General features: G+C 40.4%; 1 protein-coding gene and 1 long non-coding RNA gene across 2 annotated transcripts in view; one reads left to right on the forward strand and one right to left on the reverse strand.

The window, feature by feature from the left end:
- Positions 1-14,949, reverse strand: part of GUCY2C (guanylate cyclase 2C) — a 66,149-nt gene that overhangs the window by 22,299 nt on the left and 28,901 nt on the right. Inside the window, exons 11-17 of the mRNA XM_039239905.1 lie at positions 13,018-13,099; positions 9,666-9,771; positions 6,764-6,826; positions 6,132-6,203; positions 5,560-5,664; positions 1,229-1,315; positions 46-178 (exon numbers count right to left, since the gene is read on the reverse strand). Coding sequence (XP_039095836.1) covers positions 46-178; positions 1,229-1,315; positions 5,560-5,664; positions 6,132-6,203; positions 6,764-6,826; positions 9,666-9,771; positions 13,018-13,099 — 648 coding nt within the window. The remainder of the gene's footprint in view (positions 1-45; positions 179-1,228; positions 1,316-5,559; positions 5,665-6,131; positions 6,204-6,763; positions 6,827-9,665; positions 9,772-13,017; positions 13,100-14,949) is intronic.
- LOC120236861 lies at positions 111-6,798 on the forward strand. Its single transcript, XR_005529785.1, has 3 exons — positions 111-166; positions 5,007-5,056; positions 6,582-6,798. It is a non-coding gene; the product is annotated as an uncharacterized LOC120236861 (long non-coding RNA).

A 14,949-nucleotide genomic window follows, 5' to 3' on the forward strand; every position in this document is an offset into this window, starting at 1 on the left:
TTTTTTAAAGGAGGGAACCAGTAAAAATGTCATTCCTTTACAGACCTTTTGTTGGAGGCAAAATGGAACTGCAGCCAAAATCAGTGATCTTTACCACCATTCTACTGTCTACCACACAGTTGGTGGATTTCAGACGGCCATGGACTTCGGTCTTACTGGCATGCAGGTAAGACATGCCCTGTAATGTTTCATAGGGCAAGGGAACAAGGAGATAGGACACTCCTCAGTGGCTTGATTATTTTAGAAAGAGTAATAACATTTTGAAACCACTTCGGCATGCAGATAGAATCACACCATTAAAGTTTAAATTGAGTTCTGTTCATTCTACCTTAAACATATTGTTAATGCCCTAATATTTGCCTAAGCACTGCATCTTAAAAGGCAATTGTCTAAAGGTAATTGTGTAAAGACCCTGGTTAAAATAGTTACACAGAATACGAAACGAGGAGTTGACCCTAAATTGTTTTTAAGTGTTTCTGCTTACCACTCAGTCTGTGATCTTGGGTCTATTTCTGGTTTTCTACGTCCACTGAAATACAGACTTGCCCTTCTGAAGGGCAAGCCTCCCCAGCCCCGGGGCCCTTTTTCGGGGGGCTGCTGTGCTTCCCTCTGGTGGCCAGAGGTGTCACCGCAGTAACCCATTTTCAGCCTGGATCGCAGGAGTGAAAAGTGGCAGTGGGTGGGTATCGTACAGTATTTTCTAAAACTGATTCTAATCCTAGACGACGTTCAGGCTATTTAAGGCTGTATCAAACAGCTCAATCTTGGGACTGACTTTTCTTCGTTCTTGAATGAGGTCGCTGGTGGCCACTTCCTTTTTTCACATACTATCTGGGGATATACATGTCCAAATTCATTAGTGCCTTGTGCAAGAGGTTTGCCTGTCCCTAATATTTTCTCTTAAAAAGTCGAAGATTGTCATCTTGCCTGCATGCAGCTCACTACGATTTTCATTTTCAGCAAGTCTATGAAAATGTGTACCTCAAGCTCAGAGTCAGAAAAACATAATGAAAAGTAATAGCTTGGATATCAAACATTTATTTATACCAAGCATCATATGAAGCACATGAATTATTTATGAAATCTTCACAACCTTCTGACATAGGTACTATTTTTATTATCATTTTACAGATGAAGAAACCAATGCTCAGAGAGGTTGAAAGCTTGCTAGATCTGTTTCCCTATGTTTAATTTTCATGCGCGTCTCTTTCGTCTGTAGGTCTCTTACCTTAGCAATGTCATACAAGACCGAGATCTTAAACTCCCAATCCATGAATGTACCATCAGGGTAGGAGATGGTGTCATTTAAAACTTCCTGAACAGCAAAAAAAAAAAAAAAAAAAAAAAAAAAAAGAAAGGGAAGAAATGGTTGCAAAGAAGAATACTACAGAGAGACTGTTATAGGCTAATAATGATCTTCTGATCACGAGGCCTGGGGCTCAGAAACACTGAAGTGCCATTGTCCTGTTTTTCCTGAACATGGATTTCTTTCCTTTCCTATGAAACACCACGTGGCTCTCTCCACAATAAAACAAGCAGGAGATACCCATAGTATTCCAAATCCTGGTTCTTCCACCAGATAGGGGTAAAGGGATGAGTGGACACCTGCCGGGGGCATGGGCTGTCACAGGTTGCTGGGCTGCTGGTTCTCTTTCTCCAAAATCACACTGGTGTGTTTAAACCAGGACTTGCTGTTAGGGAATCCCGTCCTTAGCCTTATGATTTTCCTCATGGGATCAATTGCGTCCATTGGCTGACTGCCCTGAGTTTTCTCTACGTTTGCCAAGTACTCAGTCAATAGGAGCAAGTTCTTGGATTTTGTGTGAATTGTATCACCCAGAGTTTTGAACTCACTATTTTAATAACGATGATGGTTTTATGAAGACACAGGGTTTTAGCTAAGCAATAACGATTCTTCACAGTAAAACTCTAATAACCTAACAATAGTTTCCTGTTTGGGGAAAAAGCCCACCTTGACCTTTAGTTTTAACTCAGGAACTGTACCACTGATTTCCAAGGAAGGGCGTGAGGTCATTAATCATTTCAAACAGGGCTGGCTTAGCTGTGGGTACTAGGCCAGGTTAAGGGAAGGAAATTATGGGCAGACAGACTCTGAAGTCATTCTTTCCCTTAGCACCTGATATATTTTATATTTTTATGTATTATCTCTTCTCCCTATGGGAACGTAAACTCCCGTGATAATTTTTGTTCTGTATCTTCAATATCTAGTACAGTGTATGGCATGGATAGATGTTTCATGAATATTTGTTGCATAAATGAACCAACCGTTCCTAAACAAGGTTAGCCAAGGTTGTTATATATTTATAACATGGGAAGCATATTGTCTTTTATCTAGGGAAAGACTCGCTCATTTGTTTCCTTACAAAAGTAGATTCTGATGGGATGTGCCATGGACTGAAGCCTGTGGGGATGGAGGGGTGGGGGGTGGAGGGAGGGCGGGACTGTAAAATTTGCACTGGCACAGGCTTTGCTTTGAGATTCCAGACACAAAGGAGGCGTTTCCTGTGGAAGCTTCTGTCCAACATGAGTAAGCAATGCCAGAAGGGGTTCCGGGTGCACTCAGATAAATGAAGTTTCCTACCTCACAGCAGAGAGCCAAAAACACTATCTAAACATTGACTGGGCATTTTAGGGATCAAAAGGCCATGTGAAACCCTTTGATCAGGCCCTATTAATTGGTATTCTAAAATTCCATTTCACTGAAATCAAATGATCAGATTTGGTCCAGCCCTCATCTGAAAAACATTTCTTTGTGGTTGTTGTTGTTTGATTTAAAGTTTATTTATTTATTTTGAAAGAGAGAGAGTGCACACATGTGTGCATATAAGCAGGGGAGGGGCAGAAAGAGAGGGAGGAGAGGGAGAGACACTCCCAAGCAGGCTCTGTACAGTCAATGTGGAGCCCGAGGCAGGCCTCAATCCGCAAGATCATGACTCGTGCCAAGAGTCGGATGCTCAGCCGACTGAGCCACCCAGGTACCCTGCCCCGAAAAATATTTCAATAGATGGTTCCTGACTTATGACGGTCTGACTTGAAATTTTTTTTTTTTTTTTTTTTACTTTACAGTGGTGTGAAAATGATATGCATTCAGTAGAAATCATACTTCAAATTCTGAATTGGGATCTTTTCCCAGGGCTGGCAATTTATGAGGCTGGGCAGTGAGCCTCGGCTCCCAGTCAGCCAATCAATCATGAGGATAAACACCAATATACTTACAATCATTCGCTGCCCAAACAACCATCTTGTTATTTTTTACTTTCAGTACAGTGTTCAGTAACTTACATGAGATACTCAACACTATTGTAAATAGGTTTTGTGTTAAAAGATTGTGCCCAACTCTCTCCACAATAGCTAAAACATGGAAAGAGCCTAAGTGTCCATCAACAGATGAATGGATCAAGAAGATGTGGTTTATCTATACCATGGAATACTACATGGCAATGAGAAACCATGAAATCTGTCCATGTGTAGCAACATGGATGGACCTTGAGGGTGTTATGCTGAGCGAAATAAGTCAGGCAGAGAAGGACAAATACCATATGTTTGCACGTATAGGAGGATTAGGAGGAACTTGACGGAGGAACAAGGGGGAGAAGAAGGGCGGAAATGGTGGGGGAAAGGGAGAGAGGCAAACCATGAGAGACTCTTGAATGCTGACAAAAACTGAGGACTGATGGATGTGAGGGGAAGGGGGGAAAGGAAAAGAAGGAGGGCACTTTGGGGATGAGCACTGAGTGTTATGTAGAAACTAATTTGACAATAAACTATTTGTAAAAAAAAAATAAATAAATAAATAAAATAAAAAAAAAAAAAAAAAAAAAAAAGATTGTGCCCAACTGTAGGCTAACGTAAGTGCTCTGAGCTTGTTTCAGGTAGGCCAAGATGAACTCTGCTGTTTGGTAGGTTAGGTGGATTAAATGCATTTTTTACTTAAAAATTTTTTTAACTTATGATGCCATTATGGGGACATAAGCCCACTGTAAATTGAGGAAGATCTGTAATTTTGAAAGACTTGAGATTTTTATTATTAGGAATGTGTGTTTATTTTATATCAGCATCAATTGCAATGATTGTGAGACTTCTATGACATTTGATATGATGCATTATAGTAATATTTTTTCCTTTCATAGAATTAATCATATCTGATTATATAAAACTGTCTTAGAGCTATTAGTAATTTACTTACATTTCATAAATGTAGTTAGTCTTTAGTGAATTTTATTATCAACTTTACGCTAGCCTTGTTGAATGTTAACTGAATTTAGAAGATGTTCATTTTTCATTTAACATTACAATAGTGTTTATGTAGACAGCAAGAATTATTTTTTGAAGTTTAAAAAGAATTAAGATGATCCGGTATTATCTGTAATGGAAATTATAATTTCTTGTATCATCATTGTCCTATTTAAGTTTTTGCTTTTTGAGTCAAAATTTCATGATTCTATTGTCTTCTGAAAATATTCATTTTAAAAGATTTTATAATTTAATAATCTAATGAAGTATTCTTTCACAACTGAAAATATCTTTTCCATAGCTTTATTTTTTATTCCCACTTTTTTGTTTTAAAAATTTTTGTTTTAAAAATTTTAATTAGAAGTATGGGAGGCTTTTATGTTTTATGTTTAAAAAAACTAATGAATGCACCTTAAAATTCTACATTTTTTATAATAATTAAATTTTATAAGTTTCCTTCACTCAGGCCATAGTAAATTTATTCTTCTAAATTTTTGCATTGAATACTCAGATTATTTGTTTTTTAAGAGAAATATCACTCAAGGCTATTATTTTTTTCCCCCTGGAAGATAGATCTGAGTTTATGCCATACATTTCGAAAGCTACTATTCATTTAACTGAAGGTTCCTTTAAAAGATTCTAAGTGATTAATTTAATTTTTTTACTATTTTAAAATTTTATTGTATTATGAATATTTGGACCTCTTTGAAGTTGTTACTGTCCCCAAACTTGGTATTTTGGTTTCATTATAGAGAAGACATGGAGGTGTTTAAGAAATACTGGGTCTGAAAGTGGCCCAAAGGTAGAGTGACCACACATCTTTCTTTGATTGGGTCTGATTGCTTTTTATATCTGCTGTTCTGACATAAAGAGAATTCTAAGAAGGCTCCATGCTGTCAGCGTAGAGCCTGACATGGGGCTTGAACTCATGAACTGTGAGATTATGACCTGAGCCAAAATCAAGAGTCAGATGCTCAACTGAACCACCAGGTGCCCCTCCATTTTTCTCTTAATACAAAAGGAAGTATGCAAGTAAAATAAAGTGAATTTAGAAGTAATCACTCACTTTTCCACATCCGTTCTCTGTGTCTTCAAGTCTACACTCGACTATTTTTGGTTTGCTTTTTTTTTTGTAAAAATGTGGTTAAGTTTGGTTGACAAAATCTAAGTGATAAGTTGGTAAGCATATGGATCTAATAATTCTCTGATGTTGTTTCACTGGGTAAACATTTAAAATTTCTACTAAATCTTTTTTTCCAATATGGCTGACCAGTTAGGAAATTGGGAATGATCATGGCTCCTTACCCGGAGGGATCCTCTCTCGCAGTATTCGATCACCCCAAAGATCATGGTATCAAGCTTCACTGTGCCGTAAAACTTGGTTAGGTTGTAATAGTCCATCTGAAGCAGCTAAGATAACATGTTTATTTACAAAGCAAGTCAGGCAGAAAGGAGCATTACAGTACAAATTAGTATGCTAATAAAACATGTCATGTTTCAGGTCTTTGGGAAGATGCATTGTTCTTGATGCATTGGAAAGTCAGTACATTTCTTACTGACACTACATTGTACTCAGTGGTTTTGCTTTCACCAGCAAGGAGACCGGAAGATGAACCTTTGACTATGCTCAAATACTATCAGGGCCAATTTCTAGGACATGTTAATAGATTTCTAATATGTTTCACACCATCAAACACTGTTCTTCCACTTCTGTTGGTAGACTTTTCAACCAAGAGGAGTATAGTCATCCATTTCTTGGTCTCAGAGCTTGTTTGTCACCATCCCCAATAACATCTTACTCCACTGGAGATTTCAGTGCTTAGGCAAATGGAGTGAAGTTCTTTCTCATTTAAGGATTTCAAGTAAGAGACACATACCTTGTTCAATTCTATCTTCTGTTTCTCAGTGAAATTGCCATCATTGTGCTTGAGATCCTTTAGAATCACTCGCTACAAAGATCAATTAAGGAGATAATATAGCATGACCACCTATATGCATATTATAACAATTTGTTGTGGGTCTGTCTCCCCAGTATACTGTAAGCTCTTGGGAGCAGTGACTATTTTATTAATATTTATATCCCAGGTGCCTAGTACCTGCCATAGGCTCAGGTTTGAATGTTTCTTTAAGAATGATTAAATGAAAAGGGAGTGGGGGAGGGAGCAAAGAAGATACAGAAATTCCATATGGGACTGTTGTATTCCCACTGCAATGCACCAAAGTAGAATACTGGGGTAATTTGGACTGCTCTGAACTCTTCTATTTTTCTTTTCCTTCCTATACTCTACCACCTCTTAAAAATTCTATCTGTCTTTCAATTTTCCCAGGATTGTGAGTTTGGTAACCTTTGAAGCAGAACCCCGCCCATCCCCGTGACAAGCTCCAAGAAGAGCCCTTTGGGCCAGCCCCCACCATCACACTGGTACCATCAGAAGCCGGGGGAATGATGAGCAGAAGTCCTGGGACACAGCCCCATTGGGAGTTCAGAACAGCAGAGGAGCCTAGTCACCTTTTTGTCGTATTTGCACTGTCGGAGTCTCTGAATTGTGTCTCGTCTCTTGTCATCATCGATCTGGCACAAGAAAAGGCTAATTATTATAGAAACTTCATACCTTGTCCCATCTACTGCCAGAGGCAGCGTGACTCTGCCAGGTGGGCCCTATCTATTGGTTCACAGCATGCTCCCTGTCGCCACTGACCTTCAGTCTCCAACAGGGTCTTCCTTCCAGGGATCTACCTCTTGTGCTTAACTCTGGGTCTTCCACCCTTTACCTCCCTTCTTGCGGCCTACTTCAGCCAGGGATTTTCTTTGCTTCCTTCTCTTCTGGCCCATTCTACCGGGAATCTTGCCCTGTAGCTACAGACAGGTGCTCTTAGGGTAGTGTGCTGTGTACTTGGGTTGCAAACTCATGCCTCAAGGTCCAATCAGCAGTGCAAGTGAGGACACTGGGCTGGGTGTCTGAGGAAGGCAAGCTCTGGGTTCAGCCTAGAGTTGCCAGATCATTTGGTTTGTCAAAAGAAGCTGATAATGTGGATTTTCCTATGCCATTCCAACATTTTTATATCTGGCAACTAATTTTAAAAGATGTTAAATATTAACTGAAACACACACACACACACACACACACACACACACACACACACACACACACCCCTGCAGGCTAGATACGGCCCTTGATCTGCCAGACTTCTGGTCTAAAGGCAGAAAAAAGATTGAAAACTATTGCCTCTTTCAATTTGGTTTGCAGAAAAACCTGTAACGTATTAGAATGTTGGTTAAAACCTATCTCATAGGACCTTTTGAAATGTGAGTGACATAAACTATATCAAATTCCAGCATGATGCCTGGCACAAGGCAGATTAAGAAACGCCTGTTGTCTTCTCTTCCTCTTCTCATTTTACAAATGAGCTACATACGGGTTAACTGGCACCAAGTGTCACATATAGGCAGACAGCAGAATGTGAGCTTGCTGTCTTGTGTCGTACTCTTTTTACTGAGCTCTTGATTAGGTCAGTCAAACTATTTGAACCTTAGTACCTTACCTGGGAAATCCTGACAGGGACACTGGGTATCAAATGCAATCAGGTTTGCGAAATTGTCTCGTAAGCTTAAGTGTTTTATCCTCAAATGAATTACCATGATCTTCATCATTTTTTTTTCATTTGTTACTTATCCCTTTGACTTTCCTGATTTCTCTTTTTGTCTGGCTAGTTTGGTTTTCTGCCCCTTTCTGTTCTAGGGATGTAGTCTTTCTCATCCCATCCCTTGGTCTTGTTTCCTCGTCTCTGCCTTCAGCACATAGACAGGATTTGAACCGCTGTCTGCGTGGTGGTGTGGCATTTCCCCCTCTGGCTGACTCTGGCTGACCTCCTTGGGCTTTCTCCCTGCTGCACGGACTCATGGCACTGGAAAGTCTCTCCTTACAGCCAGTTCCTGGCCGCCTACTCCCCAGCCTTCCTGAAATTCAGGGTGACTCTAACTCCCCATGCCCTGAATGCCCTCCACGCTCCCTCCTTTAAGTTTACTGTCCAAAAGACTTATTCCTCAGCCAGATGAGTGGGCTATTCTGATGAATTAACACATAAAAATTCTGTAATGTCTGATGAGGGATAGATGGGTTATATTTCTAGGAATATTCTGTATTTCTAGGAATATTACACCTCAAGAACACAGAGACACAATATTTTAGGCTTCATCAAAAAGAACAAATATGGAGTGTGGGGGCTGAGGCCGTGGGGGAGGCTTTTGAAGAGTGGAGGCACGTCTGGATGTGTGCAGAGGTGGGCCACATGGCAGGCTGTGCTGGTGTCATAAGAGGCAGAGGAGCACTTGCTCCTTCTGGAGGTCTCCTCTCCCTTCCAGGGGGTACTGCCGATTAGTCATTTAGGTCCAAAACTTCTCTCCTGCGAAGTCCAATAGTCTAAGGATTATCTGTACTTCTCTGTGAATTATTGCAAGGTGGAGTCGATCCTGACACTTGCCTGAGACAGAGTGGGCTTTGTGAATACAACTTTTATATGTGAGGTTCTGAATGGGACAGACAGGAAGGGCGTTCAGAGCAGGACCTATTACTGGAGGCAAGGGAGACCTAGTCCTTGTATAGCGTGCAAGGGTCCTAGCTCTCAGAGCGTGACATGTGGGAGCAGTGTGGAGTGCCATGAGCTGCTAGGGTGGCTCAGAGGACAAACCTGGCCCAGCCCTAGGCTGAGGGACCCCACCAATCCCTTCGTGTGGAGGTTCTGGGTCTCCCTCTTCTCTTAGTATGCTTTGGTATAAAAACTTTGATAAAGATATGGTCAAAGATAGGTTTTAGGATCTCAGGCTTCACACTTAGATAGACTAGGTTCAAACTGTGGCCATGTTCTTGAACTTCTAGCCCTGTTAGCCTCACAGGGCTCGGGGGAAGAGGAGAGGGGTCAATGCATCCAGCACGTGACAAGTGCTCAGCGTCAGCTGTTACTAATTGCTCAGTAGCTGTGTGTTCCTGCACTGTTTCCTCACCCCGCATCCTTCAGTTACCTCATCAGCAAAGTTATGATCAAGTTTAACTCCTGAGTTCCTTATCAGAAACACTGCAGATGAGATGCTGTGGATCCAGCACTACAGCACTGAAGGTGAGGGATTATGACTGGCTGCTGTGACACTTCTGGCTGAGGGAGAAGGCAGGCAAACATCAGCAGAGGCCTCTTCCTTCAGCAGTGAGCAAGATAGCCACGCATCCTTAGGATGGGAAGAACAGTAGCCAGGGTTCAGTAGAACTCAAATTCTCTATCCTGACATCTACGTTAAGGCAATGGAGGATTGATGGAAAGATGGGAAGCTGAGAAGTAGAAAATGTCTACATCCTAGACTCTCCAAGAAATGATCTTGTCAACCACGTGGTAAGTTGCACAAGCTCTACATTTCATACCTTCAGGCTAACGTGGTTGGTCTCATTGGTCTCCAGAGGAAAGATATTTTCAGGAGGAATGTGGGACCATTTCTTCTGACGAAGTTCATATTCTTTCTTATATTTTCTGTGAAAGGAATAGAACCAGTCAATAGGTTTTTATTAACATTCGCGTCATTTAGCTTCTGAACACTAAGAGAAATTTAGAGCCCTGATATTCTCAGGTAGATATGTGTGACTTCATGTTTTCTAAACTGGTGAATTCTGGCTATTAGTGGAGCTATAAGGATTTCTGATGTCTTTATCCCCTTCCCTCCCTTCCCCTTCTCTCCCCTCCCCTCCCCTTCTCTCCCCTCCCCACCCCTTCCATCCCCTCCCCTTCCCTCCGCTCCCCTCCCCTTCCATCCCCTTCCCTTCTCTTCCCTCCCCTCCCCTTCCCTCCCCTTCCCTTCTCTTCCCTCCTCTTCCCTCCCCTTTCCTTTCCATCTCTCTTTCCCTTCCCTCCCCTCTCCTCAGGTCCTTCACTAAGGCAGCTCTTCACCATAATAAAGAATCTGAACTGATGATACAGAAAGAGTAAGGAAAACAAAAAAAAATTAAGCTTGAAAAGCAAAAATGTTAATTTTTAAGCCACCAGAAAATATACCAGATTCCTAAACAAGCCAATTCCTCTTATGCATATGTGCCTTTAAAAAAATGTGTAAGGAAAATAGAAAAGCACAGAGAAAACACAACATGCATTTCAATATTCAAAATGTCAATTTTTTAGTTGTTAGTATAGATAAAGCAGAATTCTTGGGTTAGAGGAAACACAGATTTTTAAAGATATTGCCAAATTCCCAAAGTGGTTACACCAGCTGACCCTCCCATCATTAGAATTCCTGTTTCCTCCATATCCTTAACATTTGGTATTATTAAACTGTTTTTTATTACCATTATGATTATGTGAGTTGGTATTTAATTGTTGCTTTGTGATTCATTTTTCCAAAACAGAAACTATTCCTTTTAGAAAAAAAAGTGTTCATTTATTTTGAGAGAGAGCGAGAGAGCACATGTGCACATGCGAGCAGGGGAGGAGCAGAGAGAGAGGGCATGAGAGAATCCCAAGCAGGTGCTGTGTTGTCAGCTCAGAGCCCAGCGTGGGGCTCAAACTCATGAACTGTGAGATCATGAAGTGAGCAGAAATTAAGAGTCGGAAGCTTAACTGACTGAACCACCCAGGCAACCCCCACTTTTTTATTACTAAAGAGATTCAATGTCTTTTCAAATACTTCCTACGTATTTTATAGAATATATTGTTACATATTCATTCATAATTATTCCCATATGTGAATAATTAACATGAATTCCTGATATATTCTGCAAAACAGATCTTTTGTCCTCTTATGTATTGCAAATACTTTCTTCTAGTTTATTGCTTATTTTAACTTTGTTGTATAGAAAGTTTAGTTTTTATTATGGCTACATTCATTTGTTTTTCTTCTATGACTTACCTTAACTGAGAAATATTTTCCTAGTTGAGATTACAAAGTCATTTTCTATGAATTCTTCTAAGGCTTGAAGTTTGAGTTTTCACATTTAGGTCTTTATCCCATTTATAATCCATATGGAATAAATTCTATATTTGTGTATGGTTTCAGGTAGGATTTGAATTTCATGTTTTCCACATTGCAAGCCGACTGTGCCAACATCATTTCCCAACTGACTTGTAATATCACCTCTATCATATTCTAAGTTCCATTGCATGCTGTGTCTGATTCTAGAATCTGATTTTTTTTCCATTGAGCTATGTGTCCTTGAGTTTGTCTTTGCTTGTGGTCATTTGACAAATTTCTACTCACTTTCTTAAAGTCATCTGTGTGCCCTTATTAATGTCCCCTAAACAGAAATGATGATTTTCTTCCTATGCTTTTCTGAGTATTCCTCTATTAAATACCTATAAAATAGTATATTATTGACCAGTGATTAAGATCCTAAGACCTGGAGGCAAAGTAGTCTTGCAGCCTTAAAGGCTCTCATCTCTGCATTCCCAAAGACGCTTGGGACCCAACAGAGCCAGCTGTCATTCATATTGAATCAGGGGATGCCATAAATCATTCAGCACTTGTCTTGTATAGGCAGTTGTAATGGAGAACTATAAGAATAAAATCTGTCTACCAGATCTTTGGACACACCATTGCTCTGCCCATTGGGAAACCCTATCTCTGCCTCCCGTGCTTAAAGAAAATGGAAAATGCCTGTTTCCACATGTTATTGTCTCTTACCTTGTGATTTACCCCTATCTTAAGCTGGCAATCATTTGGACTTGGTTTCTGAAGGACAACTGCCACATTGCGACCTTGCCGTTGGCTGGCTTTATTCTCCTCAAATTTTGGTTTCTGGTTACCTTCAACTAAATAACCACCATACACTGTATATGTGTATACACATCTCACATTTGGGGTAATGCAGTTATAGGAGTCAAATTCTGCCTTCAAACTGAACAGAGCAATCTACTTCCTTTCTTGGAGAAAACTTTAAGTGACAGGCAACAGGCCGGATTCTCTCATGAGAAAGCACAGTGACACACAGATCAACGTGTGTGGTACACAGAGAAAAACTGTTGTCTGGTTCAGTAGGGGAATGGGGGTGATTCTGACAATAGAATATGATGGAAAGTTTTGTGTGTTTAACATACACAGATTAAGAGGTAGTATGGTATTTGCTCATCATTTATATATTCAACAAATATTTCTGAGTGTACATTATGCCTCTGTCACTGTGCTGGGCAACTCGTAAGTCCAAATAAAGTAGAACAACCATGGAACTGATGGTCAGAAGGTCTGAGTGCTAGTCTTGACCCTACACACTACCTGGTGGTATAATTAAAGACAAACCATTTGGTTTTCTGGGTCTCTTTCCCCATGCTAAAATGGGAGGTTTGAGGTAGATGATTTCTAAGGACTCTTCCAGCCTGAACATATTCCCCCAAAATGCCAATAAGACAGCAGAATAGCTGTCTCTACCTGTAGAGTGCCCATTACATGATTGTCACTAAACACACCTTATTTCAAGTTCTCACAACAGTTCAGATGAGGATACCGAAGCTAAGTAACACATCCTCATGCACTTAAAATCACACAACTAGTAAGTCACCGAACTGAGCTAGAGAGGAGTTCTGACGCCAAGCTCCAAGTGATCTATTCAGCACCATTGTGCCCTTGATGGAGTCTTTGATGCAGAACGCCTTCATGATCTGCGATCTGTCTAGAAACCTTGTTTCTAGACGTCTAGTCTAGACGTCCATTATCATTGATGACGTCAGGCTTTGCCCTCTCCAGCTCCCTCCTTCTCTGGATGATGAGCACAGTGAGACAAAGGGGGTGACAGGTACCTCAGCACCAGAAGGGCGATGAGGAGGAGCAAAACCACAGCTCCTGTGAGGGTGAAGACCGCAATCAACAGAACTTGAGGGCCTGTGGCAGGAAAGAGAGAGAAAAAATGCCTTAGTAAGGATCTTTGAAGAGTGAATGAAAACATTTCAAAGGCTCTACTTGTATAATCTAATTTGAGGAAGGGGAAAGGAGAAACTTTTTAAAACTATTTATCTCTTATTAATCTCTTCATTAGTAGTTAAGGTCCTATATCTGTGGTCTCTGAAGAAAATTTTCTGGAATGTGCCAGGGAAAGTGGTTTGATTTCAGCTATCCTTATAACCTGCACGATGTATTTCTTATGGGAATCACCAAATGTTGCAAGAACATAAAATAGTTTCCAGTGCACAGATAGGTTTGGTAGGAAGCCCACCTGATGTCCTTGGAACCCACATACCTAAGGAGGACTCATAGAGAAACAGACAACTATTTTTCAAGACCAAGCACAAATCAGAAGAAAAGTCAGCCATTGTAGAATATCAGGTGACAGTGTCACCTGCTGGTCCTTCCCAAGCACTACCAGGTGATCGAGGGAAGTCACGGAAGAATGTAAGTGACTTTATTTATTAGAACACTCGTAGATAGGTCGAGTGGTAAGGACAGAGGAATTTAAGAGACTCACAGAAGGGTAAGTGGAACTCGGGAAAATGTGGATCCAACCCAAGGAAGCATTGGAGCAGAATCTGAATCTGCTAAGGGACAAGCCTTGACTGAGAAGGACACTAACAACAGTAAGACTGTACAAGAAAGTCATGGTTCATATATGCCGCAATGGATTCCATTAGAATAGGAAATTAGTTGGAGAAGGGAAAATGGAACGGATTCTAAGCAATAGCGTGTCATTTAGCTTTATATAAATAATGATAAAAATGTTTACTAATTTTCTTATAGAATCAACTTATAGGTAAATGGCAGAGAGCTTCATAGAGGTACGAAATAGATATTATTAGCTACGACAAATGAAAGAAAAATACAGGAGAATCTGGGAGGTAGGAAGGAGGGAGAAAGAAGGATAGGGACACGAAAACCTTTGTCCTACAAAATTGGGAAGCACGAAGTTTTTTACATAGTTGATAGAATAATACTAGAAGCTTATGCCTATTAACTAACATTACAAAGGCACCCAATAAATGCATTGACAAAAAAATATTTATAGCTATATTGAGAAAAGGTTAGAAATAAGTAGGGCTGGTAAAGATGAACTAAATCTTTTACAAGAAATAAACAGATAACATCTGGGGCGCCTGGGTGGCTCAGTTAGTTAAGTGCCAGACTTCAGCTCAGGTCATGATCTCGCGGTTTGTGAGTTTGAGCCCTGCATCAGGCTCTGCACTGACAGCTCAGAGCCTAGGGCCTGCTTTGGATTCTGTGTCTCCCCCTCTCTCTCTGCCCCTCTCCTGCTCTCTCTCTCTCAAATAAATAAACATTTTAAAAACCAGATAATATCTAATATGTTTATAAATCCAGAAATATATGCATATTACTTAGAAATATGCAAAAAACTAAAGTCAGAAGTCACTGAGAGACCAAAGTTGACAGCGGTGGTGGGACCAGGCACACTCACTTTCCATTATGAATGTTTCTACTATTGGGTTTAAAAATCACATGCATGCATTTTTCTTTACCAAAAATTTCTCTATGCTTAGTGGTGGCATTGAAGGATTTATGCTTTGCTGCCAATGTAGGATGCTGCCTCTGCTTGTTATCTTGTTTTCTGCTAAGGGAAAATTTTTAGCAGTGAAAATTTGAGCTCAGTATTTCTGTTCTCATCAGGGAAGAAACTGATTAGTACTTTGGATTTGGAGTTGCAGTATGGGCATATTTGACTGTGTGAAATCTATTTATTACTGTGATCATCACTCCCCTCACCTAGCCACCACTGCCATTACCAT

This window comes from Hyaena hyaena, unplaced genomic scaffold (genome assembly GCF_003009895.1).
Source record: "Hyaena hyaena isolate Hyena2069 unplaced genomic scaffold, ASM300989v1 scaffold_164, whole genome shotgun sequence".
Classification (NCBI taxonomy): domain Eukaryota; kingdom Metazoa; phylum Chordata; class Mammalia; order Carnivora; family Hyaenidae; genus Hyaena; species Hyaena hyaena.